Source organism: Rhinopithecus roxellana, chromosome 3 (assembly GCF_007565055.1).
Source record: "Rhinopithecus roxellana isolate Shanxi Qingling chromosome 3, ASM756505v1, whole genome shotgun sequence".
In the NCBI taxonomy this organism is placed as follows: Eukaryota; Metazoa; Chordata; class Mammalia; order Primates; family Cercopithecidae; genus Rhinopithecus; species Rhinopithecus roxellana.
This window is the reverse complement of record NC_044551.1, coordinates 1,805,024-1,818,724: the sequence shown is the minus strand read 5'-3', so window position 1 is coordinate 1,818,724 and position 13,701 is coordinate 1,805,024. Positions and strand designations below refer to the sequence as shown.

The following is a 13,701-nucleotide window of genomic DNA, read 5'->3' as shown; positions in this document are numbered from 1 at the left end:
TTTTGGTGTACAGATTATTATCACCTGGGTATTAAGCATAGTACCTGACAGTTTTTTTTTCTGAACCTTTTCCTTCTCCCATCATTCTCCCTCAAGTAAGCTCCAGTATCTGTGTTTCCCCTCCTTCTGTCCATGTGTTCTCATGATTTAGCTCCTACTTATTTTTTTTTTTTTTTTTTTTGAGACGGAGTCTCTCTCTGTCATTTGGGCTGGAGTGCAGTGGCTGGATCTCAGCTCACTGCAAGCTCCGCCTCCTGGGTTTAGGCCATTCTCCTGCCTCAGCCTCCCGAGTAGCTGGGACTACAGGTGCCTGCCACCTCACCCGGCTAGTTTTTTGTATTTTTAAGTAGTGACGAGGTTTCACCGTGTTAGCCAGGATGGTCTCGATCTCCTGACCTCGTGATCCACCCATCTCGGCCTCCCAAAGTGCTGGGATTACAGGCTTGAGCCACCGTGCCCGGCCTAGCTCCTACTTATAAGTGAGAACATGCATTACTTGGTTTTCTGTTTCTGCATTAGTTTGCTAAGGATAATGGCCTCCAGTTCCATTCATGTTGCTGCAAAGACATAATCTCATTCTTTTTTATGACTGCATAGTATTCTACCACATGCCACCATGCCTGGGTAATTTTTGTATTTTTAGCAGAGACAGGGTTTTGCTATGTTGGCCAGGCTGGTCTCAAACTCCTGACCACAAGCGATCTGCCCACTTTGACCTCCCAAAGTGCTGGGATTACTAGCGTAAGCCACTGCACCTGGCCTGTTATTCTTTAACTTTTAATAGCCATTTTGACTGGTGTGAGCTGGTATCTCATTGATTTGCATTTCCTGAATGATTAGTGACATTGAGCATTTTTTCGTATGCTTTTTGACTACGTATATGTCTTCTTTTGAAAAGTGTCTGTTCATGTCTTTTGCCCACTTTTTTTTTTTTTTTTTTGAGATGGAGTTTCACTCTTGTTGCCCAGTCTGGCATGCAATGGCACAATCTCAGCTCACCACAATCTCTGCCTCCCAGGTTCAAACAAGTCTCCTGCCTCTGCCTTCCGAGTAGCTGGGATTACAGGCATGCGCCACCATGCTCGGCTAATTTTTTTGTATTTTTAGTAGAGATGGAGTTTCTACGTGTTGATTAGGCTGGTCTCGAACTTTTGATCTCAGGTGATCTGCCCGCCTCGGCCTCCCAAAGTGCTAGGATTACAGGCGTGAGCCACCATGCCCGGCTATTGCCCACTTTTTAATGGAGGTGTTTTTTGTTTGTACATTTGTGTAAGTTTCTTGTAGATTCTGTATATTAGACCTTTGTCAAATGTATAGTTTGCAAACATTTTCTCCCATTCTGTGGGTTGCCTGTCAAACGTTTTGTACCATTCTGTAGGTTGCCTGTTTACTCTGTTGATAGTTTCTTTTGCTGTGCAAAAGTTGTTTGGTTCAATTAGGTCCCATTTTTCAATTTTTGTTTTTCTTGTGATTGCTTTTGGAATTTTCATCATCAAATCTTTGCTAGTTCCTATATCCAAAATGGGATTTCCTAGGTTATCTTCCAGGGTTTTATAGTTTTAGGTTTTATATTTAGATCTTTAATCCATCTTGAGTTGATTTTTATATAAGGTATAAGAAAAGGGTCCAGTTTCAACCTTCTGTATATACTAGCCAGTTATCCCAGCACCATTTATTGAATGAGGAATTCTTTCCCCATTGCTCATTTTTGTCAGCTTTGCCAAAGATCAGATTGTCATAAGTGTGTAGCTGTGTTTCTGGGCTTTCTCTTCTGTTCCATTGATTTATGTTTCTACTTTTGTATCAGTACCATGCTGATTTGGTTATGGTAGCTTTTTACAGTTTGAAGACAGCAATGTGATTCCTCCTGCTTTTTCTTTTTGCTTAGAATTGCTTTGGCTATTTGGGCTCTTTTCTGGTTCCATATGAATTTTAGAATAGTTTTTTCTGGTTCTGTGAAGGATGTCATAGCATTGAATCTGTAAATTGCTTTGGGTGATACGGCCATTTTAACAATATTGAGTCTTCCTATTCATGAGTATGGAATGTTCTTCTATTTGGGTCACATATGATTTCTTTGAGCAGTGTTTTGTAATTCTCGTTGTAGAGATCTTTCACCTTCCTAGTTAGCTGGATTCCCAGTTTTTTGTTTGTTTTTGTTTTTGTTTTGTTGTTGTTGTTTTGTCAACTATGAATGGGACTGTGTTACTTTTGACTGTCAGTTTGATGTTGCTCTTGGTGTATAGAAATGCTACTGATTTTTGTACATCAATTTTGTATTCTGAAACTTTGCTGAAGTTGCTTATCAGTTCAAGGAGCTTTTGGGCAGAGACTATGGGGTTTTCTAGATATAGAATCATGTCATCTGCCAACAGGGATAGTTTGACTTCCTCTCTTTTTATTTGGATGCCTTTTATTTCTTTCTCTTACCTGACTGTTCTGGCCAGGACTTCCAATACTATGTTGCATAGGAGTGGTGAGACAGGACATCCTTATCTTGTTCTGGTTTTCAAGGGGAATGCTTCCAAGTTTTGCCCGTTCAGTATGAAGTTTGATGGTGGGAGTGGCTTTGTCATAGGTGGCTCTTATTATTTTGAAGTATATTCTTTCAATGCCTAGGTTATTGAAGGTTTTTAACATGAAGAGATTTGAATTTGATTGAAAGCCTTTTCTGCATCTGTTGGGATGGATAATCATGTGGTTTTTGTCTTTATTTCTATTTATGTGGTGAGTCACATTTATTGATTTGAATATGTTGAAGCATTCCAGAGATAAGGCCTACTTTATCCTGGTGAATTAGCTTTTAGTTGTGCTAATTCACTTTTGGTTTGTTAGTATTTTGTTGAGAATTTTGATGAGCATGTATGTTCATCAAGGATATTAACCTGAAGTTTTCTTTTTTTGTTGTGGCTCTGCCAGGTTTTAGTATCACGATTATGGTGGCCTCATAGAATGAGTTGAGGATGAGTCTCTCCTCCTCAATTTTTGTAATAACTCCAGTAGGAATGGCACCAGCTCTTCTTTGTACATCTGTTGTAATTCAGCTGTGAATCTCTCTGGTCCTGGGCTTTTTTTAGTTGGTAGGCTGTTTATTACTGATTTAATGTCAGCGCTCATTATTGGTCTATTTAAGTATTCAATTTCTTCCTGATTCAGTTTTGGGAGGATGTATATGTCCAGGAATTTATCCATTTCTTCTAGAATTTTAGATTTATGTGCATAGAGGTGTTGATAGTTGTCTCTGATGGCTATTTGCATTTCTGTGGGGTCAGTGGTAACATCTCCTTTGCCATTTCTAATTATGTTTATTTGGATATTCTCTCTTTTCTTCTTTATTAGTCTACCTAGAATTCTGTCTGTCCTATTAATTTTTTCCAAAGAACCAACTCCTGGATTTGTTGATCTTTTGTATGGTTTTTGTGTCTCTGTCTCCTTCAGTTTAGCTCTGATTTTTGGATATTTCTTGTCTTTTTCTAGCTTTGAGGTTGCTTTGCTCTTGCTTCTCCAGTTCTTCTAGTTGTGATGTTTGGTTGTTAATTTGAGAAAGAAGATCCTTTTGAGACAAGCAAATGCTCAGGGGATTCATTACCACCAGAATTTCCTTACAAGAGCTCCTAAAAGAAGCACTAAATATGAAAAGTAAAGATTATTACCAGCCACAACACAAACACACTTAAGTACACAGACCAGTGACAGTATAAAGCAACCACACAAACAAATCTGCATAATAACCAGCTAACAACATGATGGCAGGATCAAATCCACACATATCAATACTAACCTTCAATATAAATGAACTAAATGTCCCCATTAAAAGGCACAGTGTCAAGCTGAATAGAGGTAAGACCCAGAGATAAGCTTTCTAACATCAAAAAGTTAGAAAGATCTCATATATATATATATATATATATATATATATATATATTTTTTTTTTTTTTTTTTTTAAAGTAAATGTCATGGGGAAAAGTAAGGAATGATTCTGTTAGCACCTTGATATAAATAAGTTAGCTAACCAGAGATAAGGAAGGGAAGGAAAGATACATACATTTTAGTAGCAGAAACTGACAGCATTTCCGAAAAGTTAATATGAAGGTCTACTTAATATCATACCTAGGAAAGTATATCAAATAAATGATCTCTGATAAAAACCAAAACATTTAACACCAAATATCTTTCCTTGAAATTGAGAGCTCTATATTTGACTTCTAATAACTCACTTAAAAATTAATTTTGTAACTTCTGAGATCAGAAAACATAACATTTATTTCCTCTGTCTTCAGTAATTGTGAAATAGGAGGTAATAATTATTTTTCTTTCTGTTTATTTCAGAAACATTTGCTATGTGATTATTGTCCCAGGAACTGTATTATACCTCAGAACATGGTTTAATTTTTTTTTTTAATTTTTTTTTATTTTTTATTTTTTATTTTTTATTTTTTTTGAGACGGAGTCTCGCTCTGTCGCCCGGGCTGGAGTGCAGTGGCCGGTTCTCAGCTCACTGCAAGCTCCGCCTCCCGGGTTTATGCCATTCTCCTGCCTCAGCCTCCGAGTAGCTGGGACTACAGGCGCCCGCCACCTCGCCCGGCTAGTTTTTTGTATTTTTTTAGTAGAGATGGGGTTTCACCGTGTTAGCCAGGATGGTCTCGATCTCCTGACCTCGTGATCCGCCCGTCTCGGCCTCCCAAGGTGCTGGGATTACAGGCTTGAGCCACCGCGCCCGGCCCAGAACATGGTTTAAAAAGTTTGATTATCAGACCCATTTGGGTAGCTTTTTAAATATATGGATGCTCAGAGCCATACTTGGGTGGAACCTGGGGATGTTCAGTTTTCAAAAACCTTCCAATTAATTTCTAATATTCAGTCAGCTTGGAACAATCGCCTTAAAGGACTTGAAGAGTTAATAAATGTATTCTTCAAAACTTTATCATCAGATAGTAAACTAGCCATCTGCTGAGTATGGGCTTGTTGTAAAATTACATTAAGAGGGATAAATGAAGTATTGGATATTTGTTTATTTTTTAAAAACTTTCATTGGAAAAATAGATACCTCCTTTAACTTTCTTTTATATCCCCACTTTTGTCTACAGTAAAAGGCAATATAATCCCAGTGTTTGAACATCTGTAGTAAATTTTAATTAATACTCTTTTATAAATTGATAAATGTTACTTCTTTCATTGTTTTCTTTTATCCTATCAAAATAAACCTTTTGAAATTTAACTATGTGAGAGAAACTGACTTTATCAGATAAAGAAATTAAGATACCTGAAAAGGCACTTTCTCAGAGTTTTTTTTTTTTTTTTTTTAATTTGTTGTTTTGCAACTGGAATTAGATTTCTAAGTAAATTCTAAATAATTACGAAACAGGTTTCTAAATAAATTCTCCCCAGATACCAGTATTGACATTTCAACTTTAAAGAAGACATTTTAGAAATGATGAGCTATTTTAAATAAGAACAAACAATGAAGAAACAGAGGATCTTTGATTTGATATATGTCATCTTGATTTTTTTAAATGTAGGCAGCAATCTTTAAAAATATTTTATACTCCTCATTTTTGTTGGGTCTTATAAAATACCATTTCTAGTTCTTTACATGTATGCTATATGGCAAGCAGTTTTAAAACTTTACATGAATAGACTTTGGTTTGTTTGGCGAGTTTAGTGATAGGCCTGGAGAGATAATGGAGACATGGGTGTGTCAAAATTAGGGGGGCATGATGGTTCATTTTATGTGTCAACTTGGCTGGGTCACCGAATGTTCAGATAGTTGGTCAAACATTATTCTGGATATTTCTGTGAGTGTTTTTGAATGAAATTAACATTAAAGTCAGTGGACCTGAGTAAAGCAGACTGCCCTCCATCATGTGGGTAGGCCTCATCTAATCAGTTGAAGACCTGAGTAGAACAGAAAGACCTGCCTCTCCCCGTAAGAGAGAATTCTATAGCAGACTGTCTTTAGATTTTATCAGCACCATTAGCTCTCCCAGATGATTTCCTGCTGGCCTTTAAATTTCATCTGTACTATTGGCTGTTCTGCTTCTCTGCCTGCTGACCTTTAGACTGGAACTATACCATTGGCTCTCTGTCTCTCGAGCCTGACAGGTCACACTGCATATTTGCACTTGCCAGTTTCCATAATTGTGGCGGCCAATTCCTTATAATAAATCTCTTTCTACATATGTACACATCCCATTGGTTCTGTTTTTCTGGAGGATCCTGACTAATACAGTGGGCATCACTGGTCTCATGGTCAGTTTTTGGTCATCTAGAAGATACTTGTTGACAGGGAGTAATGATTAATTGAATTATACAATTATTACCAGTAGGCTGCTTCTTTTACCTCAGGACTATTTATCTGAGAGTTGTAAATACAACTTGAATCTCACTTTCCTTTTCCCTTTTGCAGCCCTCATCTTCTACGTTTATCCAGATTCAGAGAGAGAATCAGTTAAAATGAGCATTAAAGAGAACTTTGAAGGGGAAATAAATAACCACAGGCTTGTTTGATGAGTGTGTAATAGAAGAAGGATCAGGGCTGGCAAGGCCAGAACTCATGGAGAGATTATGCACTGCATGGTCTTTTAAAGCCCCAGTGGGCAGGTAACATTCTCTCCTCCTAGCTGCCTCACTGAGTAATAAATTACTGGGCTACTCAAATGCAATGTCATTTTTCTAAAGTTAGGTACCCCTGACTCTACTGAGCTGATCACTACTGCCAAATGGTATACTTTTCCTGGATCTTTAACTCATCCTAACTTGTTTCCTAAAATTGCTGTCTCTGTTAAGAAGTTGCAATGACTTAGGAATATTTCTGGGAAGAAGTAGGATGAAAATGGGGTTTTAGCACCTAACTTAGCTGGGGTAAAGACAATTCTCATTCAGTGGTTAAATCGCTGTGTATTTAAGTTGTGTTTAGATCCTAGTGAGTGGATGTCAACATTTAAGAATACTGAAGCAGTACGTAGATGGTACCATATGTCCAGAGGGAACCCTCTAAAAGGCAATTGTATGGATATTTGGAAATATTTAAAAATATTTATATAGATGACCAAGTTTGGGTACCTCACTCTGAAAGAAAGATATCTTAAGCAAATGTTATTAGCAATTCATCCAGGTACTTCAAACACTTACTGAATACCAGTAACTGCTATTCTGATTTATCAAATGTGAAGGTAGTTTGTGTGAGACATTCAGTGTGTCATGGAGAACCAGGATTGGTTGGGCTGATCCGGCAAGCCAGACTTCTTCCACTCCACTCCCAGTTATCCATAAATCAGTGAAAGACAATGTTCTCAGATAGCAAGAGATTGCTTTTTTGGTTGAGGGTATAGAAATATATTTGCTTCTTTTCTAGATCCTCTAAATTAACACAATTAACTTCTCTTACCTCTCACATCCTAGCTCCAAAACAAAAACAGCAACAACAACAACAACAACAAAACTACAGTGTAATGGCCTTGTCAAAATGCAGTGGGGTAAAGACAGGGGAAAGTGCAGTCACATGTATTAAAAAGGTAGATACCAATTTGGTGCTTCTTATGAAAAAATTGATTGACATGTATTCCTGCATATTGTTCATTAACAAATTAACAGCTCCAGCCCCCACTTGTATTCAATGGCATTAGCTCTTGGTTGGTAGTTCTGTCTATAGAGGAGGAAAAAAATCAGCTGTCAGGAGCAACCTTCCTTCCTACTTGCTTTCTTACCTTTTGCATTTACCTTTTGCACTTTTGGAGGCCAACATGGGCAGATAGCTTGAGCCCAGGAGTTCAGTGTAGAACCTTATGTAGGCAGAGTCAAATGAATAATTAGTCCTCAACAGGAAAAGTCACTGGTCCTTTAGTAAGATAAATGAAGTGAATATTACAAATATTTGAAAAATTACTTTGCAGAGACACAGAACTATCTTGTGTGTAAGTATACCCTGTTGAATTAATTCTTGGGAGCGTCTGGGTTTGTCTCTTGACATTTCTTCTTATCTCTGGCCTCTGAGCTCTGTAAAGCCTGCTTAGGAAGTATATACGTGTGAAACTAATGTAACTTTGGAGTGTTTAGGGATGCATTATCAATAAATAATACTGAGCATTAATTGGAGAAGGTTGAGGTTATCACATTGCTTTGTTTGTATTTTTTGACATAACTTGCATATGGTTAATTAACAAGTTAACATCTCCAGACCCCACCTGTATAGAGTGGCATTAGCTCTGTATTGGTATTAGTGTAATCATGAAAATGCTTGCAAGTTCAGCCTAATGGCTTTATTTTCAGAGAGCTTTATAATTGATCTTAGAAACAAACATAAAGGGCCCCTAAAGAGAAGTCTTTTACTAAAGATCTTTGATGCTAACGACATATTAACAGTAAAGATTCCTTTTAAAGTGACAAAAGCCAGTATGTTTTGAACTCTTAAAATGGAAGCATATTGTCAGTGCATTTTATCTTTTTTGAAAGGGACACAACAACTTCACATTTTCTGATATTAAGAATTAGGCAGAATCAGTTTTGAGATGGGGTTTCTGTCGCCCAGGCTGGGATGCAGTGGTGCAATCATAGCTCACTGCAGCCTCAACCTCCCTGGGTTCAGGTGATCCTCCCACCTCAGCCTCCTAGAGAGTTGAAACTATAGGCATGGGCCACCATGCCTGGCTAATTTTTTTGTATTTTTTTTTTTTGGTAGAGACTGAGTTTTACCATGCTTCCTAGGCTGGTCTCCAACTCCTGGGCTCAAGCTCTCTGCCCAGATTGACCTCCCAAAGTGCTAGAATTACAGATGTGACGCACTGCACCCTGCCCAGTTAGTATTTTACACTGTAACACAGAGGTCATATAATTTCTGGTCCTTAGGGGAAATATTAAAACTCAGAACTGGACAAGAATGGCTGTTCAGAATCATCACATATTAATGAAGAGGAAAAAACTAGGAATTTAAAAAAAGAACACTTCTCTTTCTCTTCACTTAAGTTCTACTTTTTTTTTTTTTTATGAAAAGGAGTTATGATAAAGACAGAAGAGCCAAAACTATAAAACTCTTAGAAGGAAACATTGGAGAAGAGTATGATGACATTGGATTTGGCAACGATTCCTCAGTTATAACACCAAAAGCACAGTCAACAAAAGAAAAAATAGATAAGTTAGATTACATAAAAATTAAAAACTTTTGAGCATCAAAGTATACCATCAACAGAGTGTAAAAGCATCTTATGGAATGGAATGGGAGAAAATATTTGCAAATCATTCATGCTTTACAGAATATATAAAGAATTCTTACAACTCCACAGCAGAAAAAAAAAAAAAACAGAATTAGAAAATTAGTAAAGGGCTCAAGTAGACATTTCACCAAATAAGATATAAAAATAGTCAATGAACAGATGCTCAGTATCATTAATCATTAGGGAAATGCAAATCAAAATCACAATGAAATGCCACTTTTCACTCATTGTGATGACTTTTTTTTTTTTTCAAAAAACCCAAAAATTACAAGTATTGGCAAGAATGTAGAGAAATTGGAAACCTTGTACATAGCAGATGGGAATGTATAATGATGCAACTGCTGTGGAAAACGGTATGGCTATTCCTTAAAAAAGTTAAACATAGAATCACCTTAACGATTTAGCAATTTCACTTCTGATTATATATGCTGAAGAAGTGAAAGCAGGGACTTGAATAGATATATTTGTATACACATGTTCATGGCAGCATTATTCTCAGTAACCAAAAAAGGTGGAAGCACTGTAAGTGTCCATCAATAGATGAGTAAACCAAATGTGGTACATACATACAATAGAATGTTATTCAGCTTTAAAATGGAAGGAAATACAGATATATACCACAACATAGATTAACCTTGAATATATTCTACCAAGTGAAATAAGCTAGTCACAGAATGATTAAAATTTTATATCTCTTATATGATGTTTCTAGAGTAGTAAATCAATAAAGACAGAAAGCAGAATGGTGGCTGCCATGGGTTGTGGAGAGGGGAGTGGGGAGTTAACTGTCATTATAATGAGCATGGAGTTTCAGTTTGGGAAAATGAAAAAGTTCTGGAGGTGCATGGTGGTCTTGGTTGTACAACAGTGTGAGTATACTTAATGCCAGAGAACTGTAGACTTAAAAATGTACAGATAGTAAATAGACAGTAAATTTTATGTGTATTTTACCACAATAAAAATAAACTAAGAAAGAATAACACAAAAATTACTTTAAATATTAATTTTTTTAGCTTGTTGCGTTAAATTAACATTTATCAATTGGAAAAAACTGTTTTTTTTCCTGGCAGTCTCAAGATGAAACAGAACGAAATCAAGCTCTGTTACAGTAAGTAAACTAGTTTTTGGCTTCATTACGTTGTAGGTATTTTTGTCATTTTACACATCTAAGATGAATATTCATTTTTTAGAGTTTTAGAATTGTTGTATATTTTTGAATAATTGCCCATTTTGTAGCAAAAATATATGTTATTTTACACACGTTCTAGATAAGTTTTATTTCATAAGAAGCATTAAATCAGATTAACTTAGTTCTCTATTATTTGAAAAGCGAATTTAAAGCATAGCAAATTTATAAAGGGGCTGCAGATAAAAGCATAGCATGAAGGAAGAATTTGTAAAACTTACTGAAATTAGACTTCATACAATTATTATACCTTAAGAAACTCCACCAGGTGTAGTGGCTCACACCTGTAATCCTAGCACTCTGGGAGGCCGAGGCAGGCAGATCACCTGAAGTCGGGAGTTCGAGACCAGCCTGGCTAATATGGTGAAACTCCATCTCTAATAAAAAATACAAAATTAGCCGGGCGTGTTGGTGGGCGTCTGTAATCCCAGCTATTCGGGAGACTGAGGCATGAGAATTGCTTGAGCCTGGGAAGTGGAAGTTGCAGTGAACTGAGATTGTGCCACTGCACTCCAGCCTGGGCAACAGAGTGAGATGAGACTCTGTCTCAAAAAAAAAAAAAAAAAAAAAAAAAGAGAAAGAAAGAAAAAGAAACTATCCTTTCAGTTCTTTTAAAACAATGATTCTCAAAGTATGGTCTGTGAACACTTTGGGAGTCCATGAGATTCTTTTAGAGGGTCTGTGAGGTCAAAACTATTTTCATAATAATACTAACACACTAGTTGCCTATTTCATGGAATCGACATTTGCACAATAGTGCTATAGTAATGGTGGGTAAAACGCTGGAGTCTTAGTAGGAATCAAGGCAATGGCACCAAAGAATACTAGTAGTCATTGTGTTTTTTCACTGATATGTGCTCTCAGTTACAAAAATAAAAAGAAGGCAGTTTCACTTAATAGAATTTGTGTTTGATGAGGCAGGAAAATTATTAATTTTAGTAAGTCTCCACCTTTGAGTATATATATTTTTAATATTCTGTGTGATGAAATGGAAAGTATGCTTAAAGCATTTCTCTGCATACTCATATGTGATGTCTTTTTTTTGAACCAGAGTCTCACTCTGTCACCCAGGCTGGAGTGCAGTGGTGCGATCTCGGGTTACTGTAACCTCCGTCTCCCAGATTCAAGCAATTTTTGTCCCTCAGCCTCCCAAGTAGCTGGGGCTACAGGTGTGCGCCACCTTGTCTGGCTAATTTTTGTATTTTTAGTAGAGACAGGGTTTTGCCATGTTGGCCTTGCTTGTCTTGAGCTCCTGGCCTCGAGTGATCCACCCGCCTGTGCCTCCCACAGTGATGGGATTACAGGTGTGAGCCACTGTGTGCAGCCGTGATGTTTATCTTGAGTAAAACACCTGTGTACTTGTTTGAGTTGTAAGCATTAGAAGAAAACTGGTTTCACTTTTTTTTAACTTGAGAGGTGATTTTTTGGATATTTTATAATGAAATGTGTCAACATTAAGAAAATGTACATAACTCAGTGCATAAGTATTTTCTAAAAGACCAATGCATGATGTTACAAAATCATGTATAGGTAAAAGACCCATTCAAAAGTGCAAGATAGACTGTGGGTTTTAATGTAATAGAGCACAAAAAGTTCATTAATTTTGCTTCAGTTTCTTACATGTCCCTTTTAGGAAAGTATTATTGATTAAATAATTTTGCTGTAATATTGATAAAGAATATTTTAGGGGTAGAGGGGGAAAGCGTCCTGTACCCCCAATGAAGGTTTGCTGAAAATGAACAGACAAAAGACAGATTTATAGAATAAAAAGGCATATAAAGTTTATTTAATGTACATGGGGGAAAATCACAGGAGTGTGGTTACCCAATAACCCAGTGAGGTCCAGATGTTTATATACCATTATTCACAGGGGAAGAGGAGATGGAGGTTATAAAGGTAAATGATTTTCAGGGGAAATGAATATGCCCAAAAAACAATGGCCTGGGACAAGTTCCTCTAAGTTTTGGGGGAATTGATGGGAAGATGAGAGGCAGAACTTCATTCTGAACAAAGGTTGTCTTATGCAGATAAAGTATTGGGTAATCTCTTGGTGCTGCTGTCAGAAGAATAGATAAAGAATTTGTCTGGACATGGTGTCCTGTCCTGCCCTTAGAGACTTTTAGTGTTTTCTTTGATGGTTAATCTTTCCTGGTTGTTTAATGAGATTCCTAGGGAGGGGATTTTAAGACCATTTTATTTTATTTTTTCAAGAAAGTTTTTCAGTCAGATAAGGAAATTCTGGAGAGAGTCCCTTCAGGTGCTTAAAGAAAGAAAAGATCAGAGAAATGGGGTGGAGGGTGAGAGGGAAGGTCAGATGGAGACCTTGGTTCTGAAGCTTATTTCTCAGGCCTTTCAATTTTCTTTAATTCAGAGTACTCAGCATGACATGGTGTCATATTTTGGGGTATTATTTTCTGTACCCAAGCAATATTCACAATTATCCAAAAAGGCTACTAAAATACTCCTCCCTTTTCCAGCTCCATAACTGTGTGAAGCCAGATGTTTGTTATATACTTCAAATAAAATTATATATGGCAACAGATTGAATGCAGTAGCAGATACAGGATGGTAGTCATCTTTCATTTAAGCCACACATTAAAGAGATTTTTTAAAATGTCAAACATTACAACTTTTCTCACTAATTTTTTTCATTTTGGGAAAGATAATTTTTCATAAAAATATATTAATATGTTCCTGGATTATTGCTGTCATTTAAAAATTTATACATATTTAGTTTTGTTCTTCATTTTAGTTTCTAATATGTAAATATAAATAAGTATAAGACACCAATAATTTTTTTTTTTTTTTTTTTTTTTTGAGATGGAGTCTCGCTGTGTAGCCCAGGCTGAAGTGCAGTGGCGCGATCTCGGCTCACTGCAAGCTCCGCCTCCCGGGTTTACGCCATTCTCCTGCCTCAGCCTCTCGAGTAGCTGGGACTACAGGCGTCCGCCATCTCGCCCGGCTAGTTTTTTGTATTTTTTAATAGAGACGGGGTTTCACCGTGTAGGCCAGGATGGTCTCGATCTCCTGACCTCGTGATCCATCCGTCTCGGCCTCCCAAAGTGCTGGGATTACAGGCTTGAGCCACCGCGCCCGGCCAACACCAATAATTTTTAAGAGTATAAAGGAGTCTGAAGATCAATAAGTTTGAAAACTGCTGTTGTTGTAAAATAACTCTTTTGCCCCAGCTACCAACATTTAGAGAAGTAGAAAAAAGAAAAGACGAAGGAAGACTAATATAGCATCCATATTCTCCCCGCCTAGAGAACCATTTGTTAACATTTTGATACATTTTATGTTAGGCTT

At 37.0% G+C, this 13,701-nt stretch overlaps 1 protein-coding gene across 2 annotated transcripts in view; it reads left to right on the top strand.

Moving 5' to 3' along the window:
- The window catches only part of ANKRD31 (ankyrin repeat domain 31), a 200,973-nt gene that overhangs the window by 32,044 nt on the left and 155,228 nt on the right, over positions 1 to 13,701 (top strand). For both annotated transcript variants that reach the window (XM_030927266.1, XM_030927265.1), the window contains exon 4: positions 10,280 to 10,317. In XM_030927266.1, the coding sequence (XP_030783126.1) occupies positions 10,280 to 10,317 (38 nt within the window). The remainder of the gene's footprint in view (positions 1 to 10,279; positions 10,318 to 13,701) is intronic.